This window comes from Trachypithecus francoisi, unplaced genomic scaffold (assembly GCF_009764315.1).
Source record: "Trachypithecus francoisi isolate TF-2019V2 unplaced genomic scaffold, Tfra_2.0 Lachesis_group10, whole genome shotgun sequence".
Lineage (NCBI taxonomy): Eukaryota > Metazoa > Chordata > Mammalia > Primates > Cercopithecidae > Trachypithecus > Trachypithecus francoisi.
The window spans coordinates 87,002,050-87,020,488 of record NW_022681455.1 but is presented as its reverse complement, the minus strand read 5'-3'; the positions used below and the strand labels follow the sequence as shown (position 1 = coordinate 87,020,488).

Here is an 18,439-nt window from a genome sequence, read left to right as displayed (position 1 = left end):
CAAAGTGCTAGGATTACAGGCATGAGCCACCGCGCCCAGCCTACTTAAGTTTATTAAATGCCAGGATCCACGCTACTCCCTTCACCATTCATTCCCCAGCCTTCGCTCCCACGTTCTCTTTCCACGGGGAGGGGGCGTGCCCAGCACTACGGCCCGTCCTACCTGTGCATTCGTTGGTCGAGCTCGACGTCCGTTACTGCCGAGTCCCGCCCAGGCCTTGCCCCCTCGTAGTCGGCCAGGCCGAGAGGAGGCGTGGCCACTGCCGCGCCGGGGCGGTCCGGGAGGTCTCCTCTCCTCCAGTGATACTCTGGGCGAGCTTGCGGGTGGGTCGCGAGTCGTAGTGGAAGCACGTGTCGCGGTCCCCAGGAGCCGCCGGCCGACGCCCCGCCCCGCCCCCTTGGCGCGCAGGTTCCGCGCGAGCTCGCGCACGCGCGCGCGCACCCACCAGAGACTTGGTGAGGCTCGCGGAGACTGGGCGGGCGGAGGCCGGGCCGCCGAAGTGCGAGGGGAGGAGCCCGAGCCGTCGCTGCCGCCGCCGCTGAGGGAGAGGAGCATGTCTGCAACTCGAGCCAAGAAAGTGAAGATGGCCACCAAGTCATGCCCCGAGTGCGACCAACAGGTGGGTGCCGGGGGCCGGGCGCGCGGGCGGGCGGCAGTGGCTTGGCGGCCGTTGTCTGTGGAGGGGGACCTCGCCGGGCTCCTGGTGGCCGAGCGGTGGGCAGGTCCTTGGGCCCGGCCGCGGCGGCGGCGGCGGCGGCGGCGGGGTCCGGGGCCGGTCGGGCTGCACCGAGGGGTTTCCCGGGAAAAGCCCGGGGCCGTGGCCAGCCAGTATCCGCCTGGCTGCGGCCAGACAGCCGAGCCCCTCCTGCTGTGTCCCGGCGGCGGGGGGAGCACGTCTGTGGTGGGCTCCTTGGGCGGCTGTCTGGCGCCCCAGACTCTTCTCGCCGGCGGCGGTGACAGCGATGGGAGCCTGCGGGCCGCAGCCCCAGCGAGAGTGCGCCGTGCGCCCGCTTCCCAGGCCAGGCCCTGGCTCCGAGAGCCCCTCCTGCGGCCCGGGCGGCTTTGTTCCCGGTTCCGACGGGTGCTGGGCTCCCCCAAAACGGCGCCTCAGCGACCGGGGCGGGCGCCTGAGTGGGACAAAGCGGGCCGCGTGTAATGATTTTGAGTTTCGGCGAATTTGGAGATTTTTTTTTCCCCTCCTCATGTATTTATTATATTTTTGCTGTACAATCGCGAATCCTGCATTTACGTTGTTTTTAATGGTTCATGATTGAATAAGGCTCCCGTTTAAGCCCTTCCTCCTTTTTGGGCGCTCGTTACTTCCCCACCCCTTGCAGTATCCACTGTTACAAATTTGGCCTGTCTGCTTCTAGATCTATATCTCTGTCTCTCTCTCTGTCTCTCTCTCTCTCTCTCTCTCTCTCTCTGTCTCTCTCTCTCTCTCTCTCTCTCTCCCTCTCTCCCTCCCTCCCTCCCTCCCTCCTTCTCTCTCTATCTGGTTTCTTGAATTTGAAACGATTCCTTTCTACATTGAGTTCATGGTGTAATAGTTGTAATTTAAAACATCTCATTTCAGTGTTCGCTGTGTTGAAGCGTGTCTCAATTCTTTACTGGAATAATGGACATTCCTTTAAGCCTTAACATCGAATGAGTTAAAATTCCTTCAGTTAAAAGCATTCGTAAGGCCCTCATTTGTTAACAGCATGTAGATCTGGGTGTGTTTTTTCCTTTTCCACTGAGTGAATTTTTTCAAAATGACTACCTTTCTCGCCTCCCCTCCCCCCGTCTTTTAAAATTTTTTTTTAAATCAAGAGTAATTTGAAATGGCTGGAGACTTTTTAATAAGCTGATTTTAGTGCATTTTTCAAGGATAATTCTTGTAGGTTTTTCAAATCTTGTAACAGAAAACATGTTACATGTTTTATTAAGTATCCTTTATGGGCTGTAGTACAAACGCTCATCAGAAAAAGGTTGTACAAGAAATACAGTGTAGGAGCTATGCCGGTATGCAGTATAAAAACAGTTCAGTCATGTTTTCCAAAGAGTTACTTTCATTCTTACTACTAAACTAAATTTGTTAAATTTTGACAAAACTGGTCTTTGCGATGTGACTCTTTGCAGGATATTATTTCAGTGTTTAAATCATTTCCAGTTATTCCAGTTAATTGTGTAGAAGTGTAAGATTTACATGGGGTATGCGTTATGCATTCCAGTTTCTGTAAGGCACAAGAATTTGCAAATCCTGACTTTGTTCTAATTGGCATAAAGCAACCTTTTGGGAAAAATAGTTTTTTATGACTATTTTTATATAAAAGAGCAAAGGATACTAAACTTATAGGAGTTTCTGAAAAACTGTTCAACAAAACAGGATAAGGGTTTTATTTGGAAAGATCACATTCATTTTATTTACACCCCCTCCCCCATATTTATTCTTTCATATAAAATCAGCTTTCCCAGCTTTGGCTGTAATAACAAAATACCATAGACTGGGTAGCTTAAACAACAGAAATTTATTTTCTCACAGTCCTGGAGGCTGGAAGTCCAAGATAATGGTGCAAGCATGGTTATGTTCTGGTGAGGGCTCTCTTCTTGGCTTGCAGAGGGCTGTCTTCTTGGTGGCCTCACATGGCAGAGAGAGGGTCAAGCTCTCTCCCTTTTCATAAAAGGTCTCTAATCACACCCTCATAAAAGGCCCCACCCTCATGACTTAATTTAAATCTAATTATCTCTCAAAGGCCCCATCTCCAAATATCATCACATTGGGGTTAAGGCTTCAATATATGAATTTGGGTATGTGGGGGGCGCATAATTCTGCCCATAGCAAGCTAGTACATAATTTAATGAATTGGTTTGTTTTGTCCTTTATTCCAAATACTTAAGTGAATATAATGTGTATAAGGACTAATTAAAACTTTTGGTGATATGAACCTGACGTGAAGAAATAGTGGATTAATTTTAGCTTTCTAATTTAAAAGTACTGGCTTCTTTTAGTTACAAACCAGAATATGATTATAATCTAGAAAACCATTTTCTAAACATTAGATTACTGCTATGATTCTAAGTTGCCTAAAAAACATTAAATTAGAATTTAGTTTATAAACATAAATGTAAAATCTTTAAATTTGAGATTTCCCAGTTGATTAGATTTACTTGTGTGTGTGTGTGTGTGTGTGTGTGTGTGTGTGTGTATAGGTTTGAAAGACTGGTACAGAGATCAGCAAACAAGAAAAAGCTAGATTTTCTTTTTTTTTTTGAGGCGGAGTCTCGCTCTGTCGCCCGGACTGGAGTGCAGTGGCCAGATCTCAGCTCACTGCAAGCTCCGCCTCCCGGGTTTAAGCCATTCTCCTGCCTCAGCCTCCCGAGTAGCTGGGACTACAGGCGCCCGCCACTTCGCCCGGCTAGTTTTTGTATTTTTAGTAGAGACGGGGTTTCACCGTGTTAGCCAGGATGGTCTCGATCTCCTGACCTCGTGATCCGCCCGTCTCGGCCTCCCAAAGTGCTGAGATTACAGGCTTGAGCCACCACGCCCGGCCGAAAAAGCTAGATTTTCAACTGCTTTGTAACATCTCCTTTGCAGGCTTCTGTTGAACATATCATTCTAAAACATATTAAACCACAGTACTTTTCATTTTCAAGGGGTTTCATATCCATCAGTCATTCAAAATTACTGAGCCATTTTGTGTGCAGTGGTACTCAAGATTCTTGTCAGTTTTCTGGTATCTTTTGTGTATGCTTCTGTTTTTGTCTTTTTTAAAAAAATAGAGCAGCATTTTTTTAATGTAAAGGAAATTTTTTTTTTTTTTTTTTTTTGAGACGGAGTCTCGCTCTGTCGCCCAGGCTGGAGTGCAGTGGCGCGATCTCGGCTCACTGCAAGCTCCGCCTCCCGGGTTACGCCATTCTCCTGCCTCAGCCTCCCAAGTAGCTGGGACTACAGGCGCCCGCCACCTCGCCCGGCTAGTTTTTTGTATTTTTAGTAGAGACGGGGTTTCACCGTGTAGACCAGGATGGTCTCGATCTCCTGACCTCGTGATCCACCCGTCTCGGCCTCCCAAAGTGCTGGGATTACAGGGTTGAGCCACCGCGCCCGGCCGTAAAGGAAATTTTATGTGATGGATAGCAAATATGTCTGGTATAAGTTCCTTTGGTTCTCTCAGTAATAAAGAATCTAAATGAGTTATCTGTAATGTAATTATTTAGAGCTTTTAAAAAATCTAAGTTAAACGGTGTGCGCAGTGGCTCACGCCTGTAATCCCAATACTTTGGGAGGCAGAGGCTAGTGGATCACGAGGTCAGGAGTTCCAGACCATCTTGGCTAACACGGTGAAACCCCGTCTCTACTAAAAAATTAGCTGGGCGTGGTGGCATGCACCTGTAGTCCCAGCTACTGGGGAGGCTGAGGCAGGAGAATCGCTTGAACCTGGGAGGCAGAGGTTGCAGTGAGCCAAGATCGCACCACCGTACTCCAGCCTGGGCGACAGAGACTCCGTCTCAAAAAAAAAAAAAAAAGGTGAAAAATCAGTGAAACACTATAGGACCAGATTTTTTTTTTTTTTTTTTTTTTGCAGATTTAAAAAATCCAGGCCGGGCCGGGCGCGGTGGCTCAAGCCTGTAATCCCAGCACTTTGGGAGGCCAAGACGGGTGGATCACGAGATCAGGAGATCGAGACCATCCTGGCTAACACGGTGAAACCCCGTTTCTACTAAAAAATACAAAAAACTAGCCGGGCGGGGTGGCGGGCGCCTGTAGTCCCAGCTACTCGGGAGGCTGAGGCAGGAGAATGGCGTGAACCTGAGAGGCGGAGCTTGCAGTGAGCTGAGATCTGGCCACTGCACTCCAGCCTGGGAGACAGAGCGAGACTCCATCTCAAAAAAAAAAAGAAAATCCAGGCCGGGCACGGTGGCTCACACCTGTAATCCCAACACTTTGGAAGGCCGAGATGGGTGGATCACCTGAGGTCAGGAGTTTGAGACCAGCCTGGCCAACATGGTGAAAACCTGTCTCTACTAAAAATACAAAAATCAGCCAGGCATGGTGGCAGGCACCTGTAAACTTCGTCTCAAAATAAATAAATAAATAAATAAAAATAAATAAAAAATCTGTTTTACTTGTAAAACATACAAACAACCTAAATCTTTCTTTCAAAAAGTGAATTAATACCCAGTAAACTAGCAGTAAACAATACTTTGAGTATTTTCTTTCCTTTTAAAATCCTGAAAGTATAACATTAGAATTTCATTACTGTTATGTTTAGTATTATCAACTGAAATGTAAAGAAACTTTAGTGTGTTTGTTTAAAATCTAAATTATACTATAATGAATGAAATGAGGTTAATATTACTGAAGTTGTCCAACCTATTTGATAATTCTTTTTACAGGATCTAGGGTGGTGATGGTGGTAGTGATGTGTTTGTTTATTTGTTTTTCCAGGGCAGAGGTTGTGGGGAAGGAACTTTTTATTTTAAACAGGATGATAGAATGAATTAACTCAGGCACATGAAGGTTTATTGAGCATAAAACACTTTCATTTGTGGATGAAAATCAACCTATCAGTTGAGTTAGTGTTTGTGCATTCTGGGTCCCAAAGCCAAATGTACATTTCTCATCTAACTGCAACACTGTTAATTCTGGATATGGATTGATATGATGTTCTTTTGTATAAGACTGAAACCCAAATTCAAATTTATTGAGTTTCAGTAACTGGAAGAAAATGCTTGCTGATTAGGAAAGGAGCTGTTGAGTAAGAACATGCATTTGTGTATTTTGGATAGCATTAATTTAAAACGATTTACATTACTGTGGATGCCCTTAATAATACGTTTAGGTATAAATGAAATGAGTCAGTGCCTTTGAGCTTGGTTTATGTGAAGATATGAAATTTGAGGGCCGGGCGCGGTGGCTCAAGCCTGTAATCCCAGCACTTTGGGAGGCCGAGACGGGCGGATCACGAGGTCAGGAGATCGAGACCATCCTGGCTAACACGGTGAAACCCCGTCTCTACTAAAAATACAAAAACTAGCCGGGCGAGGTGGCGGGCACCTGTAGTCCCAGCTACTCGGGAGGCTGAGGCAGGAGAATGGCGGAAACCCGGGAGGCGGAGCTTGCAGTGAGCTGAAATCTGGCCACTGCACTCCAGTCCGGGCGACAGAGCGAGACTCCGCCTCAAAAAAAAAAAAAAAAAAAAAAAAAAAAAAAAAAAAGAAATTTGAGAAAATGGCAGACATCTATTTTAGACAGATTTTACACTATTTAAAAAATGTAACTTTTTTTGGTTGTGATTTGAAGGGATCTCATCACATTTTTAACAAAGCAAGCTGTTAGACAAATCTGGAGTTTGATTATTTTTATTGAGTTCTGTGCTATTTTTCTTAAATACAAACTGGAGATCCTTTGTTCAATGTTTTTATACAAAAAAAAGGAATTCTTCTGCCAAAATTTCAATTTAGCTCAATTAGATCAAGTATTTAGATTCTGTAAGATGAGGCATTCTGTACATACATAGATAAAAAGTTTCAGCAGAACAATTGCCAAATGGGGGAATTTATCTTACAAAGAAAATTGAAATTTTCTTACTATAATTATTCTGTAAATACTTTTTCGTCAAGATTAGTTTCAGACTTTTGGTGAACATGTCTTGATTCCAAGGATTGTTAATTTTGATATGGGTGAAATGATTATGGGGAAAACTAAAAAATTTTTTCAATGATTTTCAGTAGCACTTGGCTTAAAAAACAGTTACAAGTTTGGAGTAGAGAAAGAAAATTTATGTATTTTGCAGATTTGGAAGCAGAAGCTTGAAGATCTTAAATATCTTGTCCAGAGTCATTCCTGGAACTAAGATAGAAGATTCTGGATCTAAATTCCTACTTTCTCCTACATTCTCTTTTTTTATGTCAGTATACTTTTGCCTCTCAAACTGGTTGTTGTTAGAAAGAATAAGACCTAATATTTGATAGTACAACGGGGGATTATAGTCAATAATAATTTTTTTTTTGAGACAGAGTCTTGCTTATGTGTTGCCCAGGCTGGAGTGCAATAGTGCGATCTTGGCTTACTGCAACCAACCTCTGCCTCCCGGGTTCAAGTGATTCTCCTGCCTCAGCCTCCCAAGTAGTTGGGATTATAGGCGTGCGCCATGATGCCCGGCTAATTTGGTATTTTTTTTTTTTAGGAGGGACAGAGTTTCACCATGTTGGTCAGGCTGGTCTCAAACTCCTGACCTCAAGTGATCCACCTGCCTTGGCCTCCCAACAGGTGTGAGCCACTACGCCCAGTCTTATAGTCAGTAATAATTTTAATTGTACATTTAAAAATGACTTAAAAAGTGTAGATTGTTTGTAACACAAAGGATGAATGTGTGATTCATGATGTGATTGTTATGCACTGCATGTCTGTGTTAGTGTACCCCATAAACATGTACACCTGCTATCTACCCACAACAATTTAAGAAAAAACTGGTTGCTGTAAACTATTCTGTATTCTTTTTTGTCAGTAGTAGTTGATATGTTCTCCTCTCATGTTAGAATCCTGAGTTATTTTCACTTCTTCCCACTTTTTCACCAGTCATCAGTTTGGGCCTTTGTCTGTTTTTCTTGCCTTTGAAACTCTGGCAGATCTACCTTTTTCCATTTCCATTCTTACTATTCCACTTGGTCCTTCATAATCTTTTACCAGGGTTACTTTAATGACTTCCTGCCCACTCACGCTTTTCAAATTTGTTTTATACCATAAAATGCTGTCAAACTTAACATTTTAGGAAATGCTTCCTTTTTTCCCCACATACTTCCCCTTGCTCTGACCCTATTACAGTTTTCTATCGGTCGCTCACATCAGTGCATATTTAATATGCATTTATTTTTTATGGTGTTGGTATGGTCCTCATGGTTTTGTTAAGCAGTAGAAGAATATGAATATCAGGCTGGGCGTGGTGGCTCACTCCTGTAATCCTAGCACTTTGGGAGGCTGAGGCGGGCAGATCATGAGGTGAGGAGTTCGAGACCAACCTGGCCAATATGGTAAAACCTCGTGTCTACTAAAAATATAAAAATTAGCTGGGCATGGTGGCGGGCACCTGTAGTCCCAGCTATTTGGGAGGCTGAGGCAGAAGAATCACTTGAACCCAGGAGGCAGAAGTTGCAGTGAGCCTAGCTCACGCCACTGCACTCCAGCCTGGGTGACAGAGTGAGACTCCGTCTCAAAAAACAAAAAAAGAAAGAAAAAAAAAAAAGAGAATGTGAATATGTGATATGATACCCATCTCAGATAATTTGTTGTAAGGAGTTGGGGTTTAAATAAATACGTGATTCCTACTTCAAGTAATTTATCATTCATTTGAGGAGACCACATAGACACTGAGAAATTTAACAATAGAAAAATAGTAATAATATATATTTTTCTTTTTTTCCTACAGGTTCCTGTTGCATGTAAATCATGTCCCTGTGGTTACATATTTATTAGCAGAAAACTTTTAAATGCAAAACACTCAGAGAAATCACCACCTTCTACAGGTAATCATGAGTTTAATACCTTTTTAGCTTTTTGATGTAGAAATACAAAGTTAATTTTTGTGAATTTACTATTTACATTTTTTTGTTGAAGTTAAAAGTTTAAATCTATTAAAGTGTCTTTGACTTTTATTAACTATTGGAATTAGTTTATGACATTGGTTTCATGTGCATTGCATTTAAATGTTAAGTCCCTTACAACCTGATAACGCTTGTAACAAATTTTTTATTTTTGAAGTTGGAGAACCATTGACAGGTTTTAGCAAGTGACCTGATCTGATACAAAAACTTAAAAAAAAATAGTTTTAGTAATAATTGACATTGAGTAAATTGGATGTATTTGAAGCGCACAGTTTGATAAGTTTTGACATATGTATATACCAGTTAATCACCACAATCAATATTATGAACATTCATCAGTTTCATAAGTGTCTTAGTTCCCCTTGTAATCCCTCCTTCCTGCTACCTCCACTCTAGGTAACTGCAGATCTTCCTTCTGTCACTGTTCATATAAATGGAATCATACAGTATGTACTCTTTTTTGCCTGGTTTCTTTCACTGAGTATAATTATTTAGGATTCAGCCATGTTGTATGTACCAATAAGAGTTCATTCTTTTTTATTGCTTAGTAGAAGTCTTTGTATGGAGATTTGTTTGTCCATTTTCCTGTTGATGGACATTTGAGTTTTTTCTCTTACAATGCTGGTAAAATTTGCAGCAACTTTAAAGTTTTGCTTTTTTTTTAAACTAGTGACCGTTGAAAAATATAACTTGGTTTTGGTATGAAAAACGTTTCTAGACATGTTGGCCATATTTTACAGTTCCCTGACCGAGGATATCCAAAAAATGATTTTGTTTGAACTTGTTGCTTTTCCATTAAAGTAGACAAATTGGATTTGTTCAATAGACATATTTATTAATTTTAAAAGATACAATTTTGTTACTTATGGCTAAAAGCAGACCTTCATACAGTGGTGACCTCGAAATAAGAGTAGGTTGATTACAAATACGTACTGAACACCTGCTGTATGCTAGACACGGTTCCAAGCCTTGGGCACAAAGCATTGAATTCTACTGTTAAGGCAGATTTGCTGCTGTCATGGAGCTTATATTCTTGTGGGTGGGAGATAGACAGTGAACAAATATACAGAGAAAATGTAACCTTGTGATAAATGCTTTATAGTCCTATCAAGTGACTGGAAGGCTACTTTTGATTGGGTGGTTACAGAAGGTCCCTCTGAGGAGGTGACATTTAAATGGAGTCTCAGTGGATAGAAGGGGCTAGCCATGATAAGGTCAGGGAGAAGAGTGTTCTTGACAGATGGCAATAGCAAGTGCAAAAGTTCTAAGGTTGGACAAAATTTTGTATATTTTAGGAACAAAAAGACCATTGTGATGGCAGTGTAGACAGTATAATTAGAAGAGTGGAAGATGAGTTCAGAGGGCTAGGCAGAGGCTAGATTATATAGGGCTTTGTAAACCAGAGTAAGAAGTTTGGATTTTGTTTGTAAACTGTGAGGAGAAACTGTCCCTGAGACGGGGTGGGATGAAGTGAGGAGAAGATGGCATCCTCTGATTTGAGTTTTAGAAAGATCATTCCAGCTGCTGTGTAGAGAACAGTTTGTAGGGGTACAAATATGGAAGTGGATTATTGCAGTAGGTTAACTAAGGATACTGAATTAGAGTGATTATAGTAGCAGATGATTCAAGAATAATTTTTATTTATGTTTAAGAGGTTTATTTATCTTAGGTCTATATAGAAGTGGCAGGAAACTTGTTTAGTTCCATTTCTGTCACTGTTTCAGTTCTCTTCTAATCATGAGAATGAACATAATTCATTGGTTCTTAAAGGCAGTTGCTGGGTTGGCTGTATAGGATTGATCCAGAAGAGCTTGTTAAAAATGCTTTTCTGGATCTTACTTTGTGAGAGTTTGGTTTAGATAAAGGAACTCTGAAATGATGATTCACTCAGTAGCTATTTTAGGGTGGCATGTCAGCTCAGTGCTGAGTTTCTAAAAATGAGTAAGACATGGTCCTTGTTCTTAGGGAGACAAAGTGCTTATTTTTTTTATTCAAGTATTTTTGAGCTCATTTTATGTACCAGTGATTCAGATGAGAAATGAGTTAAGAAACTCAGCAAAGGCCGGGCGCGGTGGCTCAAGCCTGTAATCCCAGCACTTTGGGAGGCCGAGACGGGCGGATCAGGAGGTCAGGAGATCGAGACCATCCTGACTAACACGGTGAAATCCCGTCTCTATTAAAAAAAACACAAAAAACTAGCCGGGCGAGGTGGCAGGCGCCTGTAGTCCCAGCTACTGGGGAGGCTGAGGCAGGAGAATGGCATAAACCCGGTAGGCGGAGCTTGCAGTGAGCTGAGATCCGGCCACTGCACTCCAGCCTGGGCGACAGAGCGAGACTCCGTCTCAAAAAAAAAAAAAAAAAGAAAAAGAAACTCAGCAAAGATAAAAGAAGGAACAGGGCCAGGCATGATGGCTTGTGCCTGTAATTCCAGCATTTTGGGAGGCAGATGCAGTAGGATCACCGTCAGCCTGGGAAGTTGAGGCTGCAGTGAACTGTGATCGTACTGCTGTATTCTAGCCTGGGTGACAGAGTGAGACCTTGTGTAAAACAAAATAAATAAAAGAAGGAACAGATGATACAAGTGTTAATGAGTTGTTAAGTTTAACCAGTTAAACCACAGGGAAGAATTTAGAAGATTCCCAGATCTCTGACTTGGATTGCTAGTTAGAAGAGAATGTAAGAGGGAAAACAGGCTGTGGGGGAAAGAAGAAGAATTTAATTTTGGGTATAGAAACATCATCCATGTAGTTTTTTTTTTTTTTCAGCTGGACATATAGTCTGCAGCCTTAGCTGCAGATAAAACTTTTGAGCAATCAGTGACTAGATGGTAGTTGTCATCATGGAAAATGGATGAGCTGGCACTGCAGAGTTTGTAAGTTAGGAAGAGGAAGGCATTCAGGGACTAAACTTTGACAAACACCAATTTTACAGACAGGTCAGATCAACTGAGAAGAATTGTCAGCCGTAGGAGAAAAACCAACAGCACAATGTTACATAAGTCGTGGCAATGAGTGAGTTTTAAGAAGCAATTCACTATTATTTTATATTTGGAGTTTCCTGAGATTTCCTTGTTTAATAAGAGTGGTCTTTTGACTTTGAAGTGAAGATGAAACATTGAAGCCCAGAAATCCCTGCAGGAGGAAGAATCAGCAGCAAAACCAAACCAGAAAGGAAGGAGAAACGTCAAGGATTGGCTGTGCCATAGAAACCACAGGAGGAAAAGATTTTAGGCAGAGGATTAAGAGTATTCAAAGCCTCAAAAACGGTTTGGTAGAATACAGACATGGGGGTCAGAAAACCTGGCTTCAGATTCAAATTCTGTCCCTTTCTAAGCAACTTAGTTAACCTCCGTGAGCAACTGTTGTTTGTTTATAAGATAGATTTATAGAACCAGTGTTAGAGGATTGAAGTGCGTATGAAAATGTCTAACATTTGCAAAGCATGTTAAGTTTTAGGTACTCAGTAATACTCGTTTTTACAATTAAATTTCTTAGAAATAAGATTTGCCTTGGATAATCCCATAGTATGTAGGGCATTGAGAAGAGTTTAAGGTCACTACAATTTATCAAGTGCTTAGTGTTGTTAGTGAGATCTAGAACATTTCAGTTTTAAGGAAAGTAGTAGAGAATTAATAGAAGAAATGAAAGTGTATACTATATATCTGAAAGATAACCAACTTCACTAATTATTATCAGGGAAATGCAGTTGAAACGAAATGCCATTCTTTTTGCCCACAGCTCACATAAGTGTAAAGAATTTCTAAGTACTTTCATGAGTATGGGAAAATGGATAGTCTCATACTATTGGTGTGAACAAAAATTTGTACAGCCTTTTTGGAGACCAGTCTTACCAGTAATTGTTAAAAGGTTTAAATACACATAGCCTAGAATGCAGAGCCTAGAATCAGTAGGTAGGTAGCCTAGAGAGCCTAATTGTTTATATACACAATTAAGCATTTACTAGGATTTTCAAGGCAACACTTTATAATAGCAGAAGGTTGTTAGTAAGCCAGATGTAATCAATAGGGGAATGGTTAAATTAAATAACTAAATTATCTTTTAGTTAGTAGTATGTGCTAGTTTGAAAGAATGATACAGATTTTATGTACTGAAACAGAAAGATCTCTAAAACATTGCTAATTTAAGAAAAAACTGCAAAACAGTACTTGAAGTATGAGCTTGTTTGTTTTTAAAACCCCACAAAATGATTTCTACATGTAGTATTAATAAGGAAATACATAAATGGATAGATAGGTAATTATATAACAAGTACAGAGTCAAGGAAGACTTGTTTGCATAAGTAGACATCTTTTTTTAAAAAAGGGACTACAATTAAAGCTCATTGATTTTAAAAATAAAGCTATAAAAGATATTTTTAAAATTTCACTAGGTTGAAAGCTCTTATTTAATTATTGTACGCAGTTTGTGATGTGCAGGAAGAAAAGAATCTGTTAGGCTGACTAGATTTAGCTAGATATGAATTGTTTAAAACTCATGTTTTTCATAAATACTAATCAATTATACCTTCATAACATTCATAGAAATAGGGAGGTGGTAGAGTAAAACTATATAGAACTTAATGTAGCTGAAAATACGTATATATAAGCAAAATCTATTATAGGAATTAATGAATCTTTTTTTTTTTTTTTTTTGAGCGAGAGCTCTTGTTGCCCAGGCTGGAGTGCAGTGGTGCGATATCTGCTCACTACAACCTCTGCCTCCTGGGTTCAAGCCGCTCTCCTGCTTCAGCCTCCCAAGTAGCTAGGATTACAGGCATTTGTCACCACGCCCGGCTAATTATGTACTTTTAGTAGAAGCAGGGTTTCTCCATGTTGGTCAGGCTGGTCTCAAACTCCCAACCTCAGGTGATCCGTCCGCTTCGGCTTTCCAAAGTGTTGGGATTACAGGCGTGAGCCACTGCACCAGGTGGAATTAATGAATTTTTTAAAATTTAAAATTAATTTTGGTGAGAGAAAGAGATGCGTGTTAGCAGTAACACTGTGTTAAGAAATGCTCAGCCGGGTGCGGTGGCTCACGCCTGTAATCTCAGCACTTTGGGAGGCCGAGGCGGGTGGATCACCTGAGGTCAGGAGTTTGAGACCAGCCTGGCCAACATGGTGAAACCCCGTCTCTACTAAAAGTACAAAAATTAGCTGGGCGTGGTAGCATGCACCTGTAATCGCAAATACTCAGGAGGCTGAGGCAGGAGAGTCGCTTGAACCAGGGAGGCAGAGGTTACAGTGAGCCAAGATCATACCATTGCACTCCAGCCTGAGCAACAAGAGTGAAACTCCACCTCAAAAAAAAAAAAAAAAAAGAAAGAAATGCTTAGGCTGGGCACAAGGTCTCACACCTGTAATCCCAGTGCTTTGGGAGGCCGAGGCGAGCAGATTCCTTTGAGCTCAAGAGTTCGAGACCAGGCTGAGCAACATGGCGAAACCCTGTCTCTAAAAAAGAAAAATACAAAAAATTAGCCAGGCGTGGTGATGTTAACTCTGGAGGATGTCCAGGTTCTTGGTGTCTTGAACAAAGAACTGGACAAAACACACAAAGCAAGGAAGGATTGAACGGATTTAATTGAAAATGAAAGTACAGCGTGGGAGTGGGCTTGGAGCATAGGGTCTCAAAGGCCCTGTTACAGAGTTTTTGTGAGTTTAAATACCCTCTATTTGGGGCACACCCTATGTAAAAGGAGAGCATGAAGTAAGGTTACAAAGTCATTTACTTGGCCTACCCGCTATAGAGAGGATGAAGTAAAGTTACAAAGTCATTTACTTGGCCTATGTCCTGTGAAGAGGATGTTTCCTGTTATAGCCGAAGTGTGAGATCGCCTTACGTTCCCTGCCTCCAGACCCTATTTTTTTGCCTTAATGGTGTGTGCCTGTTGTCTCAGCTACTTGGGAGGCTGAGGTGGGAGGATTGCTTGAGCCTGGGAAGCAGAGGTTGTAGTGAGCGGTGATGTCGCTGCTGCACTCCAGCCTGAGTGACAGAGTGAGACTCTATCTCAAATTAAAAAAGAAGAAAATTTTAATTATAAAAACTATAGAAGAAAATAAATTTCTAAATGAGACACTAGTTCATAAAATTTAGAATTTAAAATTTAATAAAATTAAAAATTTAGAGTTCCCTGTAAAGGAAAGAAAAAATAGTTGAGACAGTAGGAAATTATAATTGCTTATTAGAATTTTAACTGTGTAATTTTCAATGAGTAAAAGGTTTAGGGTAAGCATAGTCAAGTAAATAACCTCCTCATTTTTTTACTGGGAGAAAGAAAAAAGGGAAAAATACCTAAGCTTAGTTTTCAAATTATTCTTTAATATAAGTTAATAGGCTAAGGCTGATAAGCAAAGAAGTTTATAAATGACAAGTTCACTTTTAGTTAAGGGAAAAAAATGGAGAAATGATTATCACCTGTACCTTTTATAAATCCAAAGTGATTGAGTATTAATTCAGTGGTATAAGTGGTCCTCAACTCTGAATTGACTGTGGAGGTTTGGTTTTGGTATTCAGAAAGTATTGTTCTTTTTTTTTTTTTGAGACGGAGTCTTGCTCTGTCACCCAGGCTGGAGTGCAGTGGCCAGATCTCAGCTCACTGCATGCTCTGCCTCCCGGGTTTACGCCCTTCTCCTGCCTCAGCCTCCCAAGTAGCTGGGACTACAGGCGCCCGCCACCTCGCCCGGCTAGTTTTTTGTATTTTTTAGTAGAGACGGGGTTTCACCGTGTTAGCCAGGATAGTCTCAATCTCCTGACCTCTTGATCCGCCCGTCTTGGCCTCCCAAAGTGCTGGGATTACAGGCTTGAGCCACCGCGCCCGGCCAAGTATTGTTCTTTACTTGCTGGCCGGGCGCGGTGACTCATGCCTGTAATCCCAACACTTTGAGAGGCTGAGGCAGATGGATCACTTGAGGTCAGGAATTCAAGACCAACCTGGCCAATGTAGTGAAAACCCATCTCTACTAAAAATACAAAAATTAAAAAAAAAAAAATGCAAGCCTCGTTCCTTACTTGCTAATTGCATAAAAGTGCTGTACGTTCCTATATGGAACATGGCTTTTATGTAGTTTATTTTTGTGGGGTTTTTTTTTGCCTTTTGATGAAAAAAATGCATACCTTTACCTCTGAGCCTGTACTTTTAGGTTCTTAATCATACAGTCTATGATATCTATATTCATCTTCAAAACACTTTTCATAGGGTTCTTTGACTTCTAATTAAGACTGATTGTTTTTAGGTCTGCTGTACAGCTATTGTACTAGGATTTCTTTCCATTGTACTCCCAGGATAATCCCTTTCTTTTCTTTTCTTTCTTCTTTATTCTTTCTTTTTGAGACAGAGTCTTGCTCTGTCACCCAGGCTGAAGTGCAGTGGCCTGATCTCGGCTCACTATACCACCTCTTGGGTTCAAATGATCCTCCTGCCTCAGCCTCCCTAGTAGTTGGGATTACAGGCATGTGCCACCATGCCCGGCTAATTTTTTTATTTGTAGTAGAGACGGGGTTTCTTCATGTTGGCCAGGCTGGTCTTGAACTTCTGACCTCAGGTGGATCTGCCCACCTCGGCCTCCTAAAGTGCTGGAATTACAGGGGTGAGCCACCGCGCCTGGTACTACTCTTTCTTATATACTGTGTGTTTGTTCCTTTTAACCCATGTGTTTTTACTTTTGGAACAAATTTCCCAGAAATTGTTTTATTCCTGGAAAAACTTTTCCAGAAAAGACATAATGGTACATTTCTTATCTTATATTGTGGAGAGTGCCTTTGTTTTGCATTCACACTTTAATTTTGTTCTCATTCTTCCTTGGCATTCAGTGGGTCCTTTCCATCTGAAAGCTCAGCTCTTCAACTCAAGTCGGTTTTTATCCATTATTGCTTTTCCCCCCATTTCCTTTCCTTTTCATTCTGGCATGCCTATAGGATCATGTTAGGATTGTGTTGTACACTGTATTGGAAATTGACACTGTATTGGAAGGAGGATAAAGATAGGCAGTACAAGGGTAGTGGCTCAATGATTTCATCAAAGACTTAGTCTCTTCACTTTCTTCCAGCTTAAGAAGATGTGGCTTACCCTCATTGTTCTGAGGTAGTTCTTATTGCTCCTCTAAGCATCCTATACACATTTCAAGAAGGAAGAAGAGGGAAGAGCAGAGAAACAAAGGGGCATGCCAGCTGTGCTTCTTCCCTAGAAAAAATCTTTCTGGAAACCTTACCCAGTTTCACTTACCTGTCATTGGCTAGAGCTAGATGCCACCTCACCTGCAGGGAGAGTCTTGAGAATGTATACCGATTTTAGGCATATTGCCCTCTTTAACAGAACAAGATTCTGTTCTTAATGAAGACGGGGAGAAGGAATAATGGGTAGATAATTAGCAGTTCTGTCATAGGGATATCTATTAGGTTTCTTGGATCTTTCCTTCATTTTTCTTTACTTTCTGTCACATTCTCTTTTTGTCTTTTTGCTTTATTCCAGGACATTTTGTTGATTTTCTTTTCTACATCTATAATTTTGTCATCAAGCATGTCCACCATTTAGCTTATTAGCACCTAAACTTTAGCAGGGTATCTTGTTTTCTAATTTCTTCTTTTTCATAGAATTTTGAAAATAGTTTTATTGTGGTAAAATATAACAAAATATACTATTTTAACCATTTATAAATGTACAGTTTAGTGGCATTAAGTACATTCATATTGTATTCTTAACCATCACTACCATCCAATTCCAGAACTTGTTTTTCCAAACTGAAACTCTGTACCCATTAAACAATGACTGCCATTTCCTTCTCCCCCATGCCCCAGGCAACCACCATTCTACTTTCTCTGTCTGTGACTTTCACTGCTCTAGGCACCTCATGTAAATGGAATCATACAGTATTTGTCCTTTTGGGTCTGGCTTATTTTACTTAACACAGTGTCCTCAAGGTTTCATCCATGTTGTAACATGCATGAGAATTTCCTTTTTAAGGTTAAATAATATTGCATTTTATGTATATGCCATATTTTGTTTATTCATGTATTAATCAGAGGACACGTGGATTGGTTTAACCTTTTTGCTATTGTGAATAATGCTGCATGGTATACAAATATCTGTCCTGATCTCTGCTTTCATTTCTTCTGAGTATATGCCCAGAGGAATTGTTGGATCATATGTTGATTCTATTTTAATTTTGGGGGGACTGACTTTGCTATTTTCCATAGCAGCTCCATTTTACATTTCTACCAGCAGTGTACAAATGTTCCAGTTTCTCTACATCCTCACCAACACTTATTTTCTGGTTTTGTTTTGCTTTGCTTTTTATAATAATCTGATGAGTATGAAGTGGTATCTTGCTGTGGTTTTGATTTGCATTTTCTTATTCATGTGATATTGAACATCTTTGCATGTGCTTAGTGGCCATTTATATATCATCTTTGGAGAAATACCTATTCAAGTCCTTTGCCCATTCTTGAATTGGGGATTTTTTTGTTGTTGTTGACTTGTAAGTTCTTTATATTATTCTGAATAGTAATCTCTTATCTTGTAATAATTTGCACGCATTTTCTCCCATTCCATGTGTTGCCTTTTCATTCTGTTGATAGTGTCCTTTGATACACAGAAGTTTAATTTTGATGAAATCCATTTTGTCTGTTTTTTTTTTTTTCTTTCATTGCTTTTGCTTTCGCTTTTGGTATCATAGCCAAGAAATTATTGCCAAAATCCAATGTCATGAAGCTTTTCCAAGATTTTTAAAGCAATTTTATGGTTTTAGTGGTTATAGTTAGATATTTGATCCATTTTTGTGTATGGAGTAAGATAAGGGTCTAACTTCATTTTTTGGCTAATGTGAATTATGCTACCTTGTGTAGATACCCAGTTTTCCTGTTAC

At 40.8% G+C, this 18,439-nt stretch overlaps 1 protein-coding gene across 2 annotated transcripts in view; it reads left to right on the top strand.

Moving 5' to 3' along the window:
- The first annotated feature begins 258 nt into the window (after positions 1 to 258).
- Positions 259 to 18,439, top strand: part of CUNH16orf87 (chromosome unknown C16orf87 homolog) — a 32,946-nt gene continuing 14,765 nt past the window's right edge. For both annotated transcript variants that reach the window (XM_033218303.1, XM_033218302.1), the window contains exons 1-2: positions 259 to 619; positions 8,409 to 8,505. In XM_033218303.1, the coding sequence (XP_033074194.1) occupies positions 554 to 619; positions 8,409 to 8,505 (163 nt within the window). In that variant the 5' untranslated portion in view covers positions 259 to 553. The remainder of the gene's footprint in view (positions 620 to 8,408; positions 8,506 to 18,439) is intronic.